The sequence below is a fragment of the Sciurus carolinensis genome, chromosome 1 (genome assembly GCF_902686445.1).
Source record: "Sciurus carolinensis chromosome 1, mSciCar1.2, whole genome shotgun sequence".
NCBI classification, from domain to species: Eukaryota; Metazoa; Chordata; class Mammalia; order Rodentia; family Sciuridae; genus Sciurus; species Sciurus carolinensis.
The window spans coordinates 88462756-88479567 of NC_062213.1; the positions used below are offsets into that span (position 1 = coordinate 88462756).

At 39.0% G+C, this 16812-nt stretch overlaps 1 protein-coding gene across 1 annotated transcript in view; it reads right to left on the reverse strand.

Moving 5' to 3' along the window:
• Positions 1–16447, reverse strand: part of Fcrla (Fc receptor like A) — a 31213-nt gene extending 14766 nt beyond the window's left edge. Inside the window, exon 1 of the mRNA XM_047516498.1 lies at positions 16332–16447. Coding sequence (XP_047372454.1) covers positions 16332–16395 — 64 coding nt within the window. The 5' untranslated portion in view covers positions 16396–16447. The remainder of the gene's footprint in view (positions 1–16331) is intronic.
• Positions 16448–16812: the final 365 nt, after the last annotated feature.

Consider the following 16812-nt stretch of genomic DNA (forward strand, 5'->3'; position numbering starts at 1 on the left):
AGGGGAAGAAATAAGGGAAGTTAATCATTTAACAGCTATAGACAAAATCAATAAAAAGAATATATAAAAACTTTGACTTCAATTCTATCACTGCTGCCCACCAGGGTCACCTTCCCTATTTATGTACAAACCTTCAGACTGCTAAGCCCAACCAATCCAGAAGCAACAACTACTTCTTATGGACAGTACTATCCCAAAGCTTCACCACCTACACTTCACATAGTCTCACCTACCAATATGATTTGGATCTGGATTGTGTCCCAAAGGTTCATGTGTTGAACACTTGGTCCAAAAGGACAGCAGTGTTCAGATGTGGGGCACTAGGGAACTGATTGGTGGCTCTGACCTCATCAGTAGATTATTTCATAAAGGGATTTACAATTTGAACTTTAGGAAGTGGTGGAAAGTGTAAGAGGTGGGACCTAGTTGAAGTAAGTGGGTCCTCAGGGCCAGTGCCCTTGGAACTGTCTTGTCCTGATATCTTGTTCTGTGCTGTTTCTTTCTCTCTCTCTTTCTCTCTTTCTTTCTCTCTTCTGCTCTGCTACGCAACTTCTATGAACTGAGCACTTTCCTCCATCAAGCTTTTCTGTCATGATGTTTCTGCCTCACTTCAGGCCCAGAGCAATGGAGCTAGCCAACCTGGAGTGAAACTTATGAAACTATACGCCAAAATAAATCTTTCCACTTTTAAATGGTTTATGTCAGGTACTTTGGTCACAGTAACAATAAGCTGATTAACATACACTCTAATCTATAGCCAACGTAGGTAAACAACTTAAGTCTTCCTTCCCAAATTTTCCTTATAAAATAAATGCTCTGATTTCTGGTCTGGCAGACATTTTCCAATTGCTACCTTGCCCTGATGCTGGTAATTATAGGAACTTGTTCCAGGACCCAGGGCAGGTTCTTTTTTTGGCTAACACTGACAATGACTCTATAAATCCTTTTATTTCAGAAATTCCTCAATCCTAAGAAGTTTAGGTTAATACTTTTATTTTCACACTTCATAAATGAACTTGAATAGTTTGTGACAGCTATCACAGAATTTGCCCATTTGTCAAATTTGTTAACACAAAGTTGTTTTGTTGTTTGTTTGTTTGTTTGGGTACTGGAGAATGAATCTCCAGTTGTTTGTTTGGGGTATTGGAGAATGAATCTCCAGGGGTGCTCTACCACTGAACTATATCCCCAGTTTTTTCCATTTTACTTTAAGAAAGGGTCATGCTAAGTTGTCTAAATTGGCCTTGAACTGGCCTCATCCTCCTGAGTCACTGGGATCATAGGTGTAAGCCACCATTACAGGCGACATAAAGTGTTTAAGCCAGGCATGGTGGTGCATACTTCTAATCCCAATGACTTGAATCACAAGTTTGAGGCTGGCCTCAGCAACTTAGTGAGACCCTGTCTCAAAATAAAAAATAAAAAGGTCTGGGAATATAGCTCAGTGGTAAAGTGCTTCTGGGTTCAATCCTCAGTACAAAAATACACACACACACACACACACACACACACATTCCTTTATTATCCTTTTTTTTCCCCCTTTATTATCCTTTTATTGTCTATAACAGTACTGTGGCTATTGAGTACTTTCATGGCTTAGTGAAGAGCTATAGAGTCTGTAGAGATATCATTCATCTCATTCCTAAGATTCAAAAATGTATTGCAACACATGAAGTTATTCTTTACATGTACCAATTTCACTCACAGTTCAAATTTCAGAATACAGATCCAGAAAGCATGATGAAGATGATTTCAGTTCTCCCACACACCAGACCTCTCACCCTATAGTCTGTGCTCCAGAGTGACTCCCAGGTCCTAAAAAAAGCCAACATTTACCCTCAGTCCCTAGAAGTATGGGAATCTCATCTCACTACCACATGGGTCTCATATTCCTGTAAGACATATTCATGTAAGACAGTGCCCTGAGTTATTCCTTCTTGCCTGACTATTGGCAGTAAAAAAGAGAATTAAGAAGCTTTATGGAGGATAGAGTCCTGGGCTCTTTCGACTGAAAACCAAAACTGCTTGAAGTTCTTGGGTCATAGACGATCTTTTTAAAATGTGTATTTTTTTTTTTATTCGCTTTGTGATGGTTTTACAGGTTTGTTTAGCAAAACAACAGAGTTATTCTGAACTGGGATGTTATAGAGGTAGTCAGAGTCTGGTTTATTTGTGTGTTTTTGTTTTTTGCGGTTCTGGGAATTGAACACAGGGGCACTCTACCACTAAGCCACATACCCACCCCACCACACACACCCTTTTTAATTTTATTTTGGAACAGGGTCTCACTAAGGAGCTAGGGCTGGCCTTGAACTTGTGATTCTCCTGCCTCAGCCTCCCAAGTAGCTGAGGTGATAGGCATGTGCCACTGCACCAACTCCTGGTGGGCAGGTTCTTGCTGGGGCTCAAGGTGAAGGTTTATCTTCCCTTTCTTTGCTGCTTTATTTGAGACTTCCAGCACAGGGTACCATCTCTAACTCTGAGTTCCCCCATAGATTTGTTGATGTAACTTGTTAATTAGCTGAAATAAGTCTCTCAATTTCCTTTTTTAAGTAGGATATCTAACAGAACCACTGACTTCTTTCCTCTAACATGTGTAACTGAGAAAATTAATGTTAATGACCTACTTCTAATTTGACAGAAGATCTTACAAGTATCTTTTTTGTGTAGTAATACAGAGATATTAGTTATAACATAATTACCCAGGCAACAATTTATTCATTTATTTTTTTTTAAAAACCAGGGATTGAATTCAGGGACACTTAACTACTGAGCCATATCCTTAGACTTTTTTTTTTTTTTAAAGTTGCTTAGGGCCTGTCTGAGTTGCTTTGGGTCTTGTGAAGTTGCTTAGGCTGGCCTTGAATTTGTGATCTCCCTGCCTCAGCCTCCCAAGTTGCTGGGATTACAGGAATGCACCATAGCCTCTGGCCCAGGCAAATTTTGAAATAACATAATTAAATAAAATCATAGGTTTGTTTTTAAAGTAATTTTCTTAAGACATGGCAATTCTTAAAGAAGTTCTACAAAGTCTCCTTGGTCAAATTTTACTTCCAAGGATACAATGATATTAATAGAACAAGTTAGTAAACAATTATAAATATTAACAAAAGTCTCTATATTTATTTTTGGTGCTGGGGACTGAACCCAGGACCTTGAGAAGATGTTCTACCACTGAGTCATACTGACCAAGAAAACAAGATTGATATACTTATCTAAGTCTTATAAACTAGTGGAAGTTTATGTATTATCAAATTGGATTCTTGAACCAGATTTATGATACAAAAGGATAATGTTCCCTCTGTTAACTGAAGGGAGATGAGATATCTTTTTCTGAGACTTCTTTCATTAATTAAAGAAAACTTGGGGCTGGGGATATAGCTCAGTTGGTAAGGTGCTTGCCCTGCAAGCATGGGGCCCTGGGTTCCATCCCCAGCACTACAAACAAAAACTTGCACTTTTAAGGTTAGAACCTGCAATTTTATTGTTTTGTGCCATAGGCAAAAAGTAGTCCCATAATACTCAATAACTCAATTTTAGTGATAGAAGTGACACAGAAATAAATAGGACTTTTCTTGGTAATAGCAAAAGGAGTTGCATGCCTGTAATCCCAGAGACTCCAGAATCTGAAACAGTAAGATCTGCAAGTTCAAGGTCAACCTCAGCAACTTGGTGAGGTTCTGTTACCAAGATTGGTCCTTATTCCGGATGCCATTCCAATTATGAGGATATGGTTTTGAGAAAAAGGAAAAAGAAGTTTCATTGCTTTGCTAGCAAAGGAGAAACATGGGGACCTCTGTCCCAAAGGTTGTGATTCTGCCCATCAGCAAGAATAGGGGGATTTTAAAGAAGCAATTCAAAGGCTGCATTCCATGTGTTCTGTCATAGTTGTAACTCACTTGTTAATTATTGTTTTTTTAGGGGGGTATAATATAAAGCCGTTACTCCACCTCCTGAACACTTGTCAATCTGCGCTCTTCCCACCTCTTACGTTAGAGGAATTTCTGGCTTACGCTGCCACGATTTTCCTGCTTCCCACATTACGTCTTAACATGCTAAATAGCTATTGGTTCATCAGTCAGCTTGCAAGTACTCTCCTCCGCTATTGGTTCCTTCCAGCCCACGAGAGTCCAATATCTGGGAGAAGCTACACGCCATCTTTCTCTTTTTTCCTTTCTTTTCACCCTAAGCGGACGTGTTAGTCATCCGCATAATAAAGTCTCTTGCATGAGACCTCGTGTCTGCAGTGCATTTTTCTGGGAGATATTGGTGAGCCGCAACTGAGACGAGTGAGCGGGCGATACTTCAGTGGGATCGTGCAGCGGTGGCTAGAATTGCTGCAGGTCCCAAGCTGCCTTACAGGGGGCAGTACCCAGGATTGAACTCAGGGGCACTCAAACACTGAGCCAAATCCCCAGCCCTATTTTGTATTTTTTTAGAGATAGGGTCTCACTGAGTTGTTTAGGGTCTCGCAAATTTGCTGAGGCTGACTTTGAGCTGACATCCTCCTGCCTCAGCCTCCCAAGTCACTGGGATTACAGGCATGCACTACTGTGCCTGGCAGTTTTCCCCATCTTTATCTTGTTTTCCTCATAAAACCTGACTCCCTGAAATCTTTTTATGTATTTCTCCTTAAAAAAAGAATTTGGGCCTTTTTCCTTGTTCAGTTCCAGTTACTAACAGGGATGGAAGACCCACCAGGCACCCTGCTTTTAAAACTATTTTCTGTCTGTTGTCTTCTGTTCCTTATTTATTATTTTCAGACTTTTTATTTTTCCAGTTGTTTCACACCTCCAACAGGAATCTGCTCTGCTGGGGTACTGGTGTTGAGAGTAGGGTGATATCTGTGCAGCTAACTGTCTTAATCACAGGCAGTTGTGACTGCACCCTCAAGAGCCAATACAGCACAAACAGGAATGCTGGACCCCCGTGCTTATTGAGGTTGTTAAGAGATATTTGAGGAATGTGCAGCTTTTGAAACCTTATCTATCAAGGACAGGGGGGCCTAACCCCGACTCATCTCCTGCATAGTTCACCCCTTCTCTCCTCCCTTCTTCCTCTAGGACCATTCAGTTCTGGTGGGATCCAATGAGAATCAAATAGATTGGCAGGACCCAACCAGAGGAGGATTAATGTTTAGCTGTTCAAATGTTAACCAATAACATACAGGTCTTTGTGTGTGAAAGCTTGGAAACCTCTTAAATAGAGGGCTTTCTCGCCCCTCGGGGCCACTCCCCACTCACCCATTGCAATGGTCTGAGAGTCTGGTTGCGGTCCAGGCTCGAGCTTGGTTAATGATTTTTTTTGATCAGTTCTATTTTTATCCAACTCTAGAGTTATTTTTAAACATCTGTTACATTGCAATGGGGATAAACATTACAAGGCCTTTGCTTTTGTGTTATCTGTATATGTTATTGTTTATGGTTGTATTGTCTATGTATGTACCTGACAAAATTGACATACATAATAAGCGCACATAAAATTAAAACTTTAAAAATGGATCCAAATATTTTTATTCATGTGATTTAAAAGGGTTCAATTTAAATTGGGTAAACTAATAAAAGTGGAATGTCTTTAGAAATAACTCACAAGTCTCTAGGTGGTCAAACTAATGAAATGTTGATGTTAAACAATGTCTAATATCAATTGTTTCCAGGACTTTTCTTCAACAGGAAAGAGATGGCAAATACTGTTCAGGACACTTGTCTGATATCTTGTTTTTTTCAAAATAAGTAAATTAAATTTAACATGTATGGGACTACTCAAATGTGTTTGTTAGCGACATCTAATTAATTTGCAAAGTTAAAATGCTAATTGTTAAATAACATTGAGTGCTCTTAAGTCCTTAAATTCCATGGAGTAACATACTTAAACATTATTGGTGTTTTCATAGGTTGGTAAATTAAAAAGGGTTTAAAATTGCTTTGTGTCATTACTAAAAACAAGGTTATTAAGAGTTATGCCCTAACAGGTAAAACCCCAACCTGGAGGGTGAGCGTTCCATCTGCTCCCTTACCACTTTCTCTGCTCCCCCTCCAGTTCTGCAAAGCTCCAAGGAGCTCTTAGATTTGGATTTAGAGTTACCATCTCCCCTCTCACTGTGTTTCAGTTAGAGTACTATAAACAACAAAGTATTTTATCTTGTTAAAATGGAGTAATTTATCTAAATTCAGAAATTTCATAAGAGTTGTTTCAGAATGTGAACAAAAAGGGGTCAACAGATAGGAAAGAGAAAATAAAAGGCTCTAGAAGTGGAACTATATTTAGTGAAGAACAAAATCTTTCTGGATAAGAAAGTGTTTATATGATGAAATACATGAGGGTCTAAGTAAGTGCTAAGCAAGACTGTGTAAGTAAAGGGCAAATGTAAACAAGTTTGCATGTAATTAAGTGGGTTACAAGTATGTGAGACAATCAGTTAAAGCTGCTTAAGGTTTTTCTTAAAGTCAAATACTACTGTACTGATATAAACCAAAGTTTAATTTATATGTTAAATTGACAAGGATTTCTTAAAGACACTAATTTACTCTTAACATTATATCTGTTAAGTTTCATTCTTTTGGACAATTAGTCTTAAAAATTGAGGTTTATACAATTATGGTTAAACAACGGTTAAAGTATTGTACTACATTAGAGTCTAAATTTTTCTTTCAAAACTAAATTTGGTTAATATAAAGGCATCAAGGTAATTGTGAAATGGTCACTCTTTATATATTAAATGTGTTCATATTTTCCAAATATACATCTTTAAAGCAGGAAATTTATCAAGCTGCTATTCTCCAGAATAAACTTGTATGTAATGGTAATTTTAAACTTAAAGAGTACATTTTATTGGGGATTTATTTCTATCATTTAATGTTCTATTATGGGACCTATTATCAATAAGATATATGTAAAATTGGTTACTTATTTCACTGAGATAAAAATTTAAATGTAAATATATGTCTAAGAGTTAGTGACAGTCTGATTTGTTTAAAGGTTCATATTGTAGAAGGTGAAAGCATTTTGCTACACAAAAGAGAAGTTAAAAGCTCTCTCAGCCTTTCTTTGATTGATTCCTGTTTTGGATATAATGTTAGACTGTGTTAACTAATGTTCATATAGACTCAGGGATCAATATATGTAAACTTCTTAACATGACATTTAAGAAAGAGTGTAATGCACAATAGCAAAAAGGGAACAACAGTGACTGAGATTGGGGTCGCTGACCTCAAGACTCTAGCATGCCTGGTGCCTGGGAGTGTTCCTGTGCAGGAGCACAAGATGCCTAACTGCTGCGGCAGTGCTCTCACTGGGGAGGTTCTGTACAGGAGTCCTATCAGCTCTTACATTGATCTCAGGCACACAGCTCTTGGGCAGAAAGTAATCACTTTGCTAGATAACCAGTGTTTCATCAGCTCCCTTCTCTAGTTCCTGCCCACCTTATAGTAATTTTGGACAGTGGACTTCCTTGAAAGCTACACAGAATTCCTAGCATTGCACTTTGCAGTTGTGAAAAAAGTTACGTAGATGTTTTAGTCTCTGTAACTTTCCTGAAACAAAGAATAATGCTTACATGGTCTTTAACCTAATAATAAGACATGTATAAAGATTGCTAACATAACTCTTTAGATCTGCATTTCCATCAGAGAACAGAGCTCCATCTGATCTGAGCTTAATCTTCAAAATCTGCGTTTATAAACCTTTATTTTCTAATACTCCTTTGCCCCTCACTGAACTTGAAAATTTGGTCATGCTGGTCATGGCAAAGGGGCCAAAAAAAAAAATTAGCTTCAGGATTAGAACATTTTACTTAAGATTTGTGAAGAACCCTGCCTTACCAGAGATAAGGCTCTGCCTCACCCTGATGCATGTTCGAATGACTCCAAAGTAAGCCAGACTTTAACTCATTTAAAGTTGTATCCAAAAGTTTGATGTTTGCTGTAAAGATTACTGTGATCTCAAACAGGGTATAAAATGTAGAACTCAGCCAAAGTTCAAGATAGCTATTATACAAGCTAAATATGTTTTTACTCTTGCTAATTTCATTTTGTAAAACTGTTGCCTGTTACTGTTTGCAGAAGTAGCTGCTTCCAGAACATACAACCTAGGTAACTTGTGATAATAGACCATCACCTACAAAACAGATAGTATGTGGTAGTACTTTAATAAAAGGGTAAATAACTGTAAAGTTATAAACATTGAAGCTAAAGCCCAGTACTCTTACTTTATGACTGGTGAGACTGACTTGCTGGATGGTTAAGATCAAACTTAGAGATTGAGATTAAATACGGAGGCCAAGAAAAGTCAGTATTTGGGTCTTGCCCTCAGTCAGCCTGAATCCAGGGAACAAGAGAACTTCTCTAAGGAGCTTTGCAATTCTGGGTCACACAACCTCCCGATCAGGGAGATTAATGAGACCACTGGAGGATAAAAAGCCAATCAGTGCACTGCTGCAGAGGAGGGTCATTGGAAAAGGGAGACATCCCTCATGCTTCCAAGGGAAGTCACCTCATCAAGGAGACCCTGCCTAATGAACGGCATTAACTGAGTTAAGAAGCTGCTCTTAAGTTCTCTATGAGTGACCCCTGTGGGAACTCAGCTGACTCTTTAACAGACAGGAACAGGTCACATTGACCAGCTTGATCTTAGACACCTAGCAAAACAGTTAAAACCAAAATATAGCCATTCTTGGGCTTTTAAAAGAAATAATAGTTAAATGTAACTGAAGACGTACACTTGTGTTAGCCCACTAAAATTGAGTGGAAGCTACAAAAGAAAGATTCTTAGGCAAATGTGCCTGATAACTATCAAGAGAAACTGCCAGAGTCAGAAGATTTTAGTCAGTTTAAGGCCTACAGACACAGGTAGGCTTAATCTATGTTTGCTAGTATGATTATCTAGCCCTAAGTAACAGAAATATAGAGATCTTTACTTAACACAGGCTATACCAATAAAGGGATATTTTACAAAAATCAGATGACATTAAGTAGCTTAACTATATTTTCTGGAGACATCAATGACATTAAGAGTTAAATGTTATGTTTACATTCCTGATAACCTGGACAATGTTAAAGTCCCCAAATAAAGGCCTTGTCCTCTCCAGCCTTTGCTAGGCCTTGTTATGGGAACAACTTCTCAGTTCTTCCACCCCCTAGTGAGGAATTATTGACTTCTGTCATCTTTATGATATTCATTGGCATGTTCCAGATGCTGCAACATTTACTTCATACCAATCTCATTTCAATACTCATGTCTTTTTGTTCTTCTCTCATAGAAGCACCCACCCCAGATGACCTTACAACCTGCTCTTCCCCCACCAGACTTCTAGCTTGGACCTCTCAATTGACCTGATTTTTAAAAGGGAACTCCAAACTGTTTGCCCCATGCTGCCCCCTTCCAGCTCGAAGCAGCCAGAACGGTTGTCACCCCCTTTCCCTACAGCAGCACGGAGTTCCTAAAATTAGAGGTGGGGAATGAAGCCAGAATTGGGGACAGGCAGTTAGTGTAGAAATGGGCGATTGGGTCAAATCGAGGAAATGAAGGCCATGAAACCCATCTGCCTCTGGAAGTTGGAGACTGCCCCTGGGAGAATAAAATGTTAAGGATCTCCTAAGCTCATTGATTACCAAATTTACCTGCCTTAAAAACTATAAGCAAGGAGGTCTATGTGCAGCCCTGGGAGAAGAATGTTGGTTTTATGCTAATCATTCTGGAGTAGTGAGGAAATCCATGGCTAAGGTCAGAGAGGGTCTCGCCAAGAGAAAGCGAGAGAGGGAGGCCCAAGAAAATTGATTTGAAGCATGGTTCAATAGGTTCCCTTGGCTTGCTACCCTAATCTCTACCCTAGTATTAGCTCTGCTTTTGCTTATTTTATCTTTTGTACCCTGCATTTAAAATAAGTTAATAGTTTTTCTTAAGGACCATGTAAGCACGGTCCAACTAATGTTGTTGAGACTACAATATGAGAGAGTACCAGCCCCAGAAGATGAATATGTGCAATGCCCGAATGAGCATGATTCCTCAAGGAACAACTGAAGGGGGGAATGTTGAGAACAGGGTGATATCTGTGCAGCTGTCTTAATCACCAGGATGCAGGCAGTTGTGACTGCACCCTCAAGAGCCAATACAGCACAAACAGGACCGCTGGGCCCCCGTGCTTATCGAGGTTGTTAAGAGATATTTGTCTGAGGAATGTGAAGCTGCCTAGAAACCTTATCTATCAAGGACAGGGGGGCCTAACCCTGACTCATCTGCATAGTTAACCCCTTCTCTCCTCCCTTCTTCCTCTAGGATCGTTCAGTTCTGGTGGGACCCAATGAGAATCAAATAGATTTGCAGGACCCAACCAGAGGAGGACTAATGTTTAGCTGTTCAAATGTTAACCAATAACGTACAGGTCTTTGTGTGTGAATGCTTGGAAATCTCTTAAATAGAGGGCTTTCTCGCCCCCAGGGCCGCTCCCCACTCAGTCATTGCAATGGTCTGAGAGTCTGGTTGCGGTCCAGGCTCGAGCTTGCAATAAAACCTTGTTGTGTGTCTTGCATTACCATGTGTGCACTTTGACTCTCTGGGGATCAGTTGATATCGGGGACCAGTCAATATTGGACCCTAACACTGGTAAAGCCAGCTGCCAAGGCAAGAACAAAAGTGGGAGATAGAGAGAGAGATAGATAGATAGAGAGAGAGAGAGAGAGAGAGAGAGACTCCTGGCAGGGGGAGGGGGGGATCCAGAGCTGGTCCCTTAGGGAGTGAAGGTGTCTTGCTCCTTTTACAGATTTTAGGCTTCCTTTCTTCTCATGTCCCCTCCTCCCACCCTGCCTACATGGTGACCAAAAGGGCAGGAAGAGAGCCATACAGGTGTTACAGTTCCCTGTTTTCCATATCTTCTGGAAAAGGCAGGAAAAGAATTGGTCATGGGGCACTCATTAACAACTTCTTGCTGGTAGGACCAATTCCCTGAAGGCAGGTGACCTTGGCAACAGGTGAGGATTGGGGGGAAGTGTTCTGGAGGTATTAGCATTCCATTTCCTTTTGAACCAGCCCCAATCTTCCCAATCCCACCCAATCATCTATCTATATTAACTGCCTGTCCTTTGTCCTACTCTCAACTAAAGAGACTTATTCTACTGATGGTTTGTTTTTTTCCTTCTGGGTGAGCAGCCTCCCACTAAAAAGTTGGTGGGGTAGGGCAGATACAGACTGATTGATATAAAACTCTATGATCAACAATATAAACTTAAATATGCATATTAAATATATAAGGCTTCCAGACATCTCCTCTCTTCCAGTAGAAGTATTTTTCCCTATTCCTCCTTTTAAGTATAAAAACACTAAAAAATGGAAAGAAGGTCAGATAAACTAAGGAAACTGGGGCCTGAGGAACATAACATGGCAGTGAGTTTTCTGGGTTTTCTTTTTGTCTCATGTAACCCATACCTGGATCTGGAAAGCCAGCAAACCCAGAAAAGCTGAGGGGACAAACAACAAAAGAGCCTCTGTAGAAGTCTGCTCTCTTAGCCAAAAGACCAGGAAGGGACAACCTAGCACAACTGGGAACATTCAGACAATCAATCCTCTACTACATCAATCAAATGGGGGCGGGGAATCTGTGACACCACCCATAAAAGCACCTGTTTTAGTCAGAATTTTCATTGCTGTGACTAAAAGACCTGACAAGAACATTTTTTTTTTTTTTTTTTTGCGGTGCACCAGGGCCTTGTGCTTGCAAGGCAAGCACTATACCAACTGAGCTATCTCCCCAACCCAAGAACAATTTTAAGGGGGAAAAGTTTAGGGGGCTCATAGTTTCAGAGATCTTAGTCCATTGAAAGCAGGGTCCTTTTCTCAGGACTGGAGGTGAAGCAGAATGTCATGGTGAAAGGGTGTGGCAGGGAAAGTAGCTTGGGAACATGGCACCAAGAATCTGAGAGAGAGAGAGTGCTCTGCTCAACAAGACCAAATACATACCCCAGACACTCCCACAGGGCCCCTTCTCCACTAGCCATACCCTACCTGCCTATAGTTACCACCAGTTAATCCCTATGAAGGATTAATGCACAGATAGGTTGAATCCCTTATAACTCAATCATTTCATCTCTAAACTTTCTTGAGTTATCTCACACATGAGTTTTTGGGGGGGACACCTCATATCAAAATCATAACAGCACCAGATAAAATAGACTTCAGAGCAAATAAAAGTAATAGAAATAGAGAGGGACTTTCTATCAAAAGGGTCAATCTACCAAAAAGACATTCTAGCAACAGAGTTGCAAAATACATAAAGCAAAATGATAGAACTAAGAGAAGTTACCAAATCCACAATTATATTTGGAGGAACCAACACCCCTCTCTACAATTTATAGGACAAACGACTAGACAGAAAATCAGTGACAATGTAAAAGAACTCAACCACACCATTAATTAGCAGGATTTAATCAATGTTTATAGTATAAACACTCCACTCAACAACAGTGGAATATATATACTTGTCAAGTATACGTGGAATATGGAACAAGATGGACCACATCCTGGGCCAGAATAAACTCTCAACAAATTTAAAAGAATTGAGATTATATAGAGAATGTTCTCCAACCACAATTAAACCAAGCTAGAAATCAATAACATAGAGACAAGAGGAAAGTCTTTAAACACCTAGGAATTAAACAACATATTTCCATATAGTTAATGAGTCAAAGAGGAAGTCTCAAAGGGAATAAAACACTGAACTGAATGAAAATGAAAATATAACATATCAAAAGTAGTGGATCACACTTAAAACAGTACCTAGAGGGAAATTTCTAGCAATAACTGCATACAGAAAAATCTCAAATCAATAACCTCAGTAATCTAGAAAAAAATAAAATAACTTCAAAGAAAGTAGAAGAAAGGCAATTATAAGGATAAGAGCAGGAAATAATAAGCTAGAAAACAGAAAAAGATAGAAAAAATCAGTGAAACAAAAAATAAACTTGATCTTTATTGAAAAGATGTTACCAAAATATGAATGAAATGGAAAAATGATGATAGAACCTGCAGAGGTCAAAGGAATAATAAAGGAATACTACAATTTTAGACATATACATTCGACAATTTAGATGGAATGAATTAATTCCTTTAAAAGTACAAACAACCACAATTCACCCAAAATGAAATAGACTATGTTGAGTTTATTCATAGAATTTAAAGCTGGTTCAATGTTTTAAAATCAATCAATATAATGCACCAGATTATCAGGGTAAAGAAGGAAAATCACATGATCTTGTCAATCAACGACAAAATAGTCAACACAATCAACATCCTCTCATGATTAAAAAACAATTCTCAAAAAAAAAAAATGGGGGAGAACTTCCTCAACTTCATAAAGAACATCTACAAAGACTTTCAACTAATACCATATGTAACAGTGAAAGACTGCAAGCTTTGCTCTTAAGACTGGAGATAAGACAAAGATGTATGTCTACTCTCATCATTCTCATTCAAAATACAGCTAAAAGTTCTAGTTAGTACAGTGAGGTAAGAAAAGAAAAGGCATACAGATTGAGAATAAATTAAACTATATGCTCCCACTTGTACATGACATGATTGTCTACTTAGAAAATCTCAAGAATTCATAAAAAACACCTAGAATAAGTGAGTATTCAGGAAGGTTGAAATATATAAGATGAACACACAAAAATCAGTTGTATTTCTCATCCCAGCAATGAACGCATGGACTGTGAATTCAAAAGCAATACCATTTTCAATCACTAAAAAGAAAAAGGAAATATCTAAGTATAAATCCAAATGTATAAATATACAAGTCTTGTGTGATGAAAACTACATTATACTGATAAAAGAAGTTTTTAAAATATTGAAATAAATGGAGAAATATGGTAATGTTTATAGATTGGAAAAAGTATAGTAGTCAATTTTGCTCAAACTAATGTATAAAATCAATACAGTTCCTATCAAAATTCTAGTAAGATTTTTTGTAGATATGACAATATTATTCTAAAATGAGTGTAGAAAGGGAAATGAAGTAGAACAGCTAAAACAATTTTGAAAAGGAGGAGGTAGAAGGGGAGGGAGAAGAAGCAGGGGGAGGAGAAGGAGGAAGGGGAGGAGGAGAAAGAAGTTGAAGGAATCCGTTTAAATGATTTCAAGACTATGTAGCTACAAGAATCAAGACTGTATGAAATCTGTCATTGGTAGTGTATACCTGTAGTCCCACATGAAGGATTATGGAAAATATTCCTAAAAGACAGCACCCCAAGAAAAACAGTGTGGCTCGGGAGGAGGAAGGGGAAATTGGCCAAACATTAAACCTCTCCCAGTTCACCCTTTCCCAATCACAATGGGCCCTAAACTTAGATCTTCTCCCATGGCTAATTAGTCCTAAACAGAAGCACAGTAAATACCAATGGGCAAGATTTGAGTACTCATCCCTGGGATCTGGACTCTTATCTCCCCAGAAAACAAGGAGTTTCAACCTTTTTTATAGCTACTTTCCTAAATTAAAGTTTTAATCTGTTCACCTAGCTCCTGACTGTCAAAACTGCACATACACAGCTCCCAATGATTACATAATTGTACCCTATAAAACCAAAATCCCCTCTGTAACTGGCAGCCATTTTCCCCACCTGGAAAATGGGCCCCAAGGGCGCCCGAATCCGTGAAGGAGTAAAGGCTTCTCTGAATCCATAGAGGTCTGCTTCCCGTCCTTTTGCACTTACACCAGCTACTTTGGAGGTAGAGGCAGGAGGATCCCTTGAGGCCCCAGTGTTCAGGACTGTAAGTTCCTTTCAGATGCAGATGTCTGTACCAAGTATCAGTACTGTGATCTCACCTGTGTACAGCCACTGCACTTCATCACCAGAAACCTAGCCAGATCTCTTAAAAGCAACAACAACAACAAAGTATTAAATTGGGTACTGGGCATGGTGGCCCATGTCTGTAATTCTTGGGAAACTTAGCAAGACTTCGTCTCAAAATTAAAAATAAAAAGAAGTAGGGATGTAGTTCAGCGGTCGAGCGTTGCTCTGTTCAGTCCCCAGTATGCAGTGAGGGTGGGGCAAAGTATTAGAAATGAGAAAGGCAATATTTTTTGAGACTACAATTTAGTTTTTAAAAATCAAAGCGATTACACCATATGAGTTAGAAAGCAAAGGAGGACAATGAAAAACCCTCAATTTAATTTTATGACCACTCCAATAAGCTAGTCTTTTGACAAGCTTAATTAAGAGAAACAGATAAAAAGATGCCTTTATCTTATTCATCTATTCAATAATATTTGACTATCTAAGAAGTAATGTTGGAATGACCTAAAATCATGGTCATGCTGATACTGGTTTTGGAAATCAGGACCAGGTCCTCGTCCCCTGGTGTTGAAGATTAAACACCGGAGAAACACTGAAGCAAGAGTAGAAAGCAAGTTTTATTTGAGAGACAGAAAGACTTCTCAGGAGAGAAGGGCGCCAGAGCTGGGTATCAGTGGGAGAAGGCGGTCTTGTCTCTTTATAGATCTCAAATTTTCTCTCCCCCTCCCACCTCCTCTTTCCATCCAGCTTAAGTGCCCAAAGGCAGGAAAAGGACAGCCAAGGGGTAATCATTAGTAACTACCTCCTGTTGGGAGGGTGATTCCCCAGAGGTGTTAGCAACCAGTTAAGAGGGGGAGAAGTGCTCTGGAGGTGTTAGCATCTCATTTCCTTTCCTTTGATAATTAACCCTCACTTTCCCAACCTCATCACAGACCACCTGTTCTTCACCCTATCTCAATTTTATAGAAAATTGAGTTATAGGGAATTGAGTTTATTTCCCTAAAGAGAAAAATGTTAATGATTAACAAGTTAATTTTCCTGGAAGATCTTGGAAATGTTCAGGAACTAAAGGGATCATGTATGAGAGAGAGAGAGAGAGAGAGAGAGAGAGAGAGAGAGAGAGAGAGGGAGAGAGGGAGGGAGGGAGGAGATATAAATAAGGGAATGTGGACTCAGTTGGTAGAATGCTTGCCTTGCAAGCACAAGGCCCTGGGTTTAGTCCCCAGCACATAATAATAATAATAATAAAATAAGGGAATGTTCTGAAAATAAAAGATAGTAGAAAAGTTTGCATAAGGAGAAGTTAAACACTTAAGAACTTTTCATGTGACTACTTTTCCCCATCATAGTTTAATTCTCGGGAGAAACTGAACCAGTCAGCAGCTGCAGGTGAGTTTAGGTGAAATGACTGACTATGAGCTGCAGCATCGATGGCATCTGCTCTATCACCTTTGCACCCTGTCTTAGGATGCCACTGACAAGCAAGTAAGGAAACCAAGAACTAGGAAGACATAAGATTCAGGAAACAAGAAACAGACATGGTAGAGTACTTACCTAGCATGCAGGAGGCCCTGTTTTTGATCCCCAGCACTGCAATCAACCAATAAAAATAATACATACAAAGGACTGAAGAAGGGAAGTCTCAGGAAATCAGCTATATAAGGAGCCTAGAGAGCAAATGATCCAAATTAATGTCAGAGAACAGAGAACTCCAAGAGAGACATCTTGCTGAAAAAAAGAAAGAAAATGCAAAACTATTTGATACATTTTCCACATAGAAAATATCAAGCTTCTTACACCTAGAAAACAAAACAAATGGCAAAAATGAAACATTTATTATCTCTGAAGGAAAAAAAAGATTGTTCAAGAAAGGAAATGAAGCTGGGGTTGTAGCTTTCGGTTATAAAGCTAAACCTATTTTGGTAATGGGTAATGCCAGTCTCCTAATCTTTAGTGATTTACAAATGGGCAGTTCTACTACAGTATAGTGAGAAGATTTCTCAAGGTTTCTGGGAAAGATTTTATTCTCAAGAGA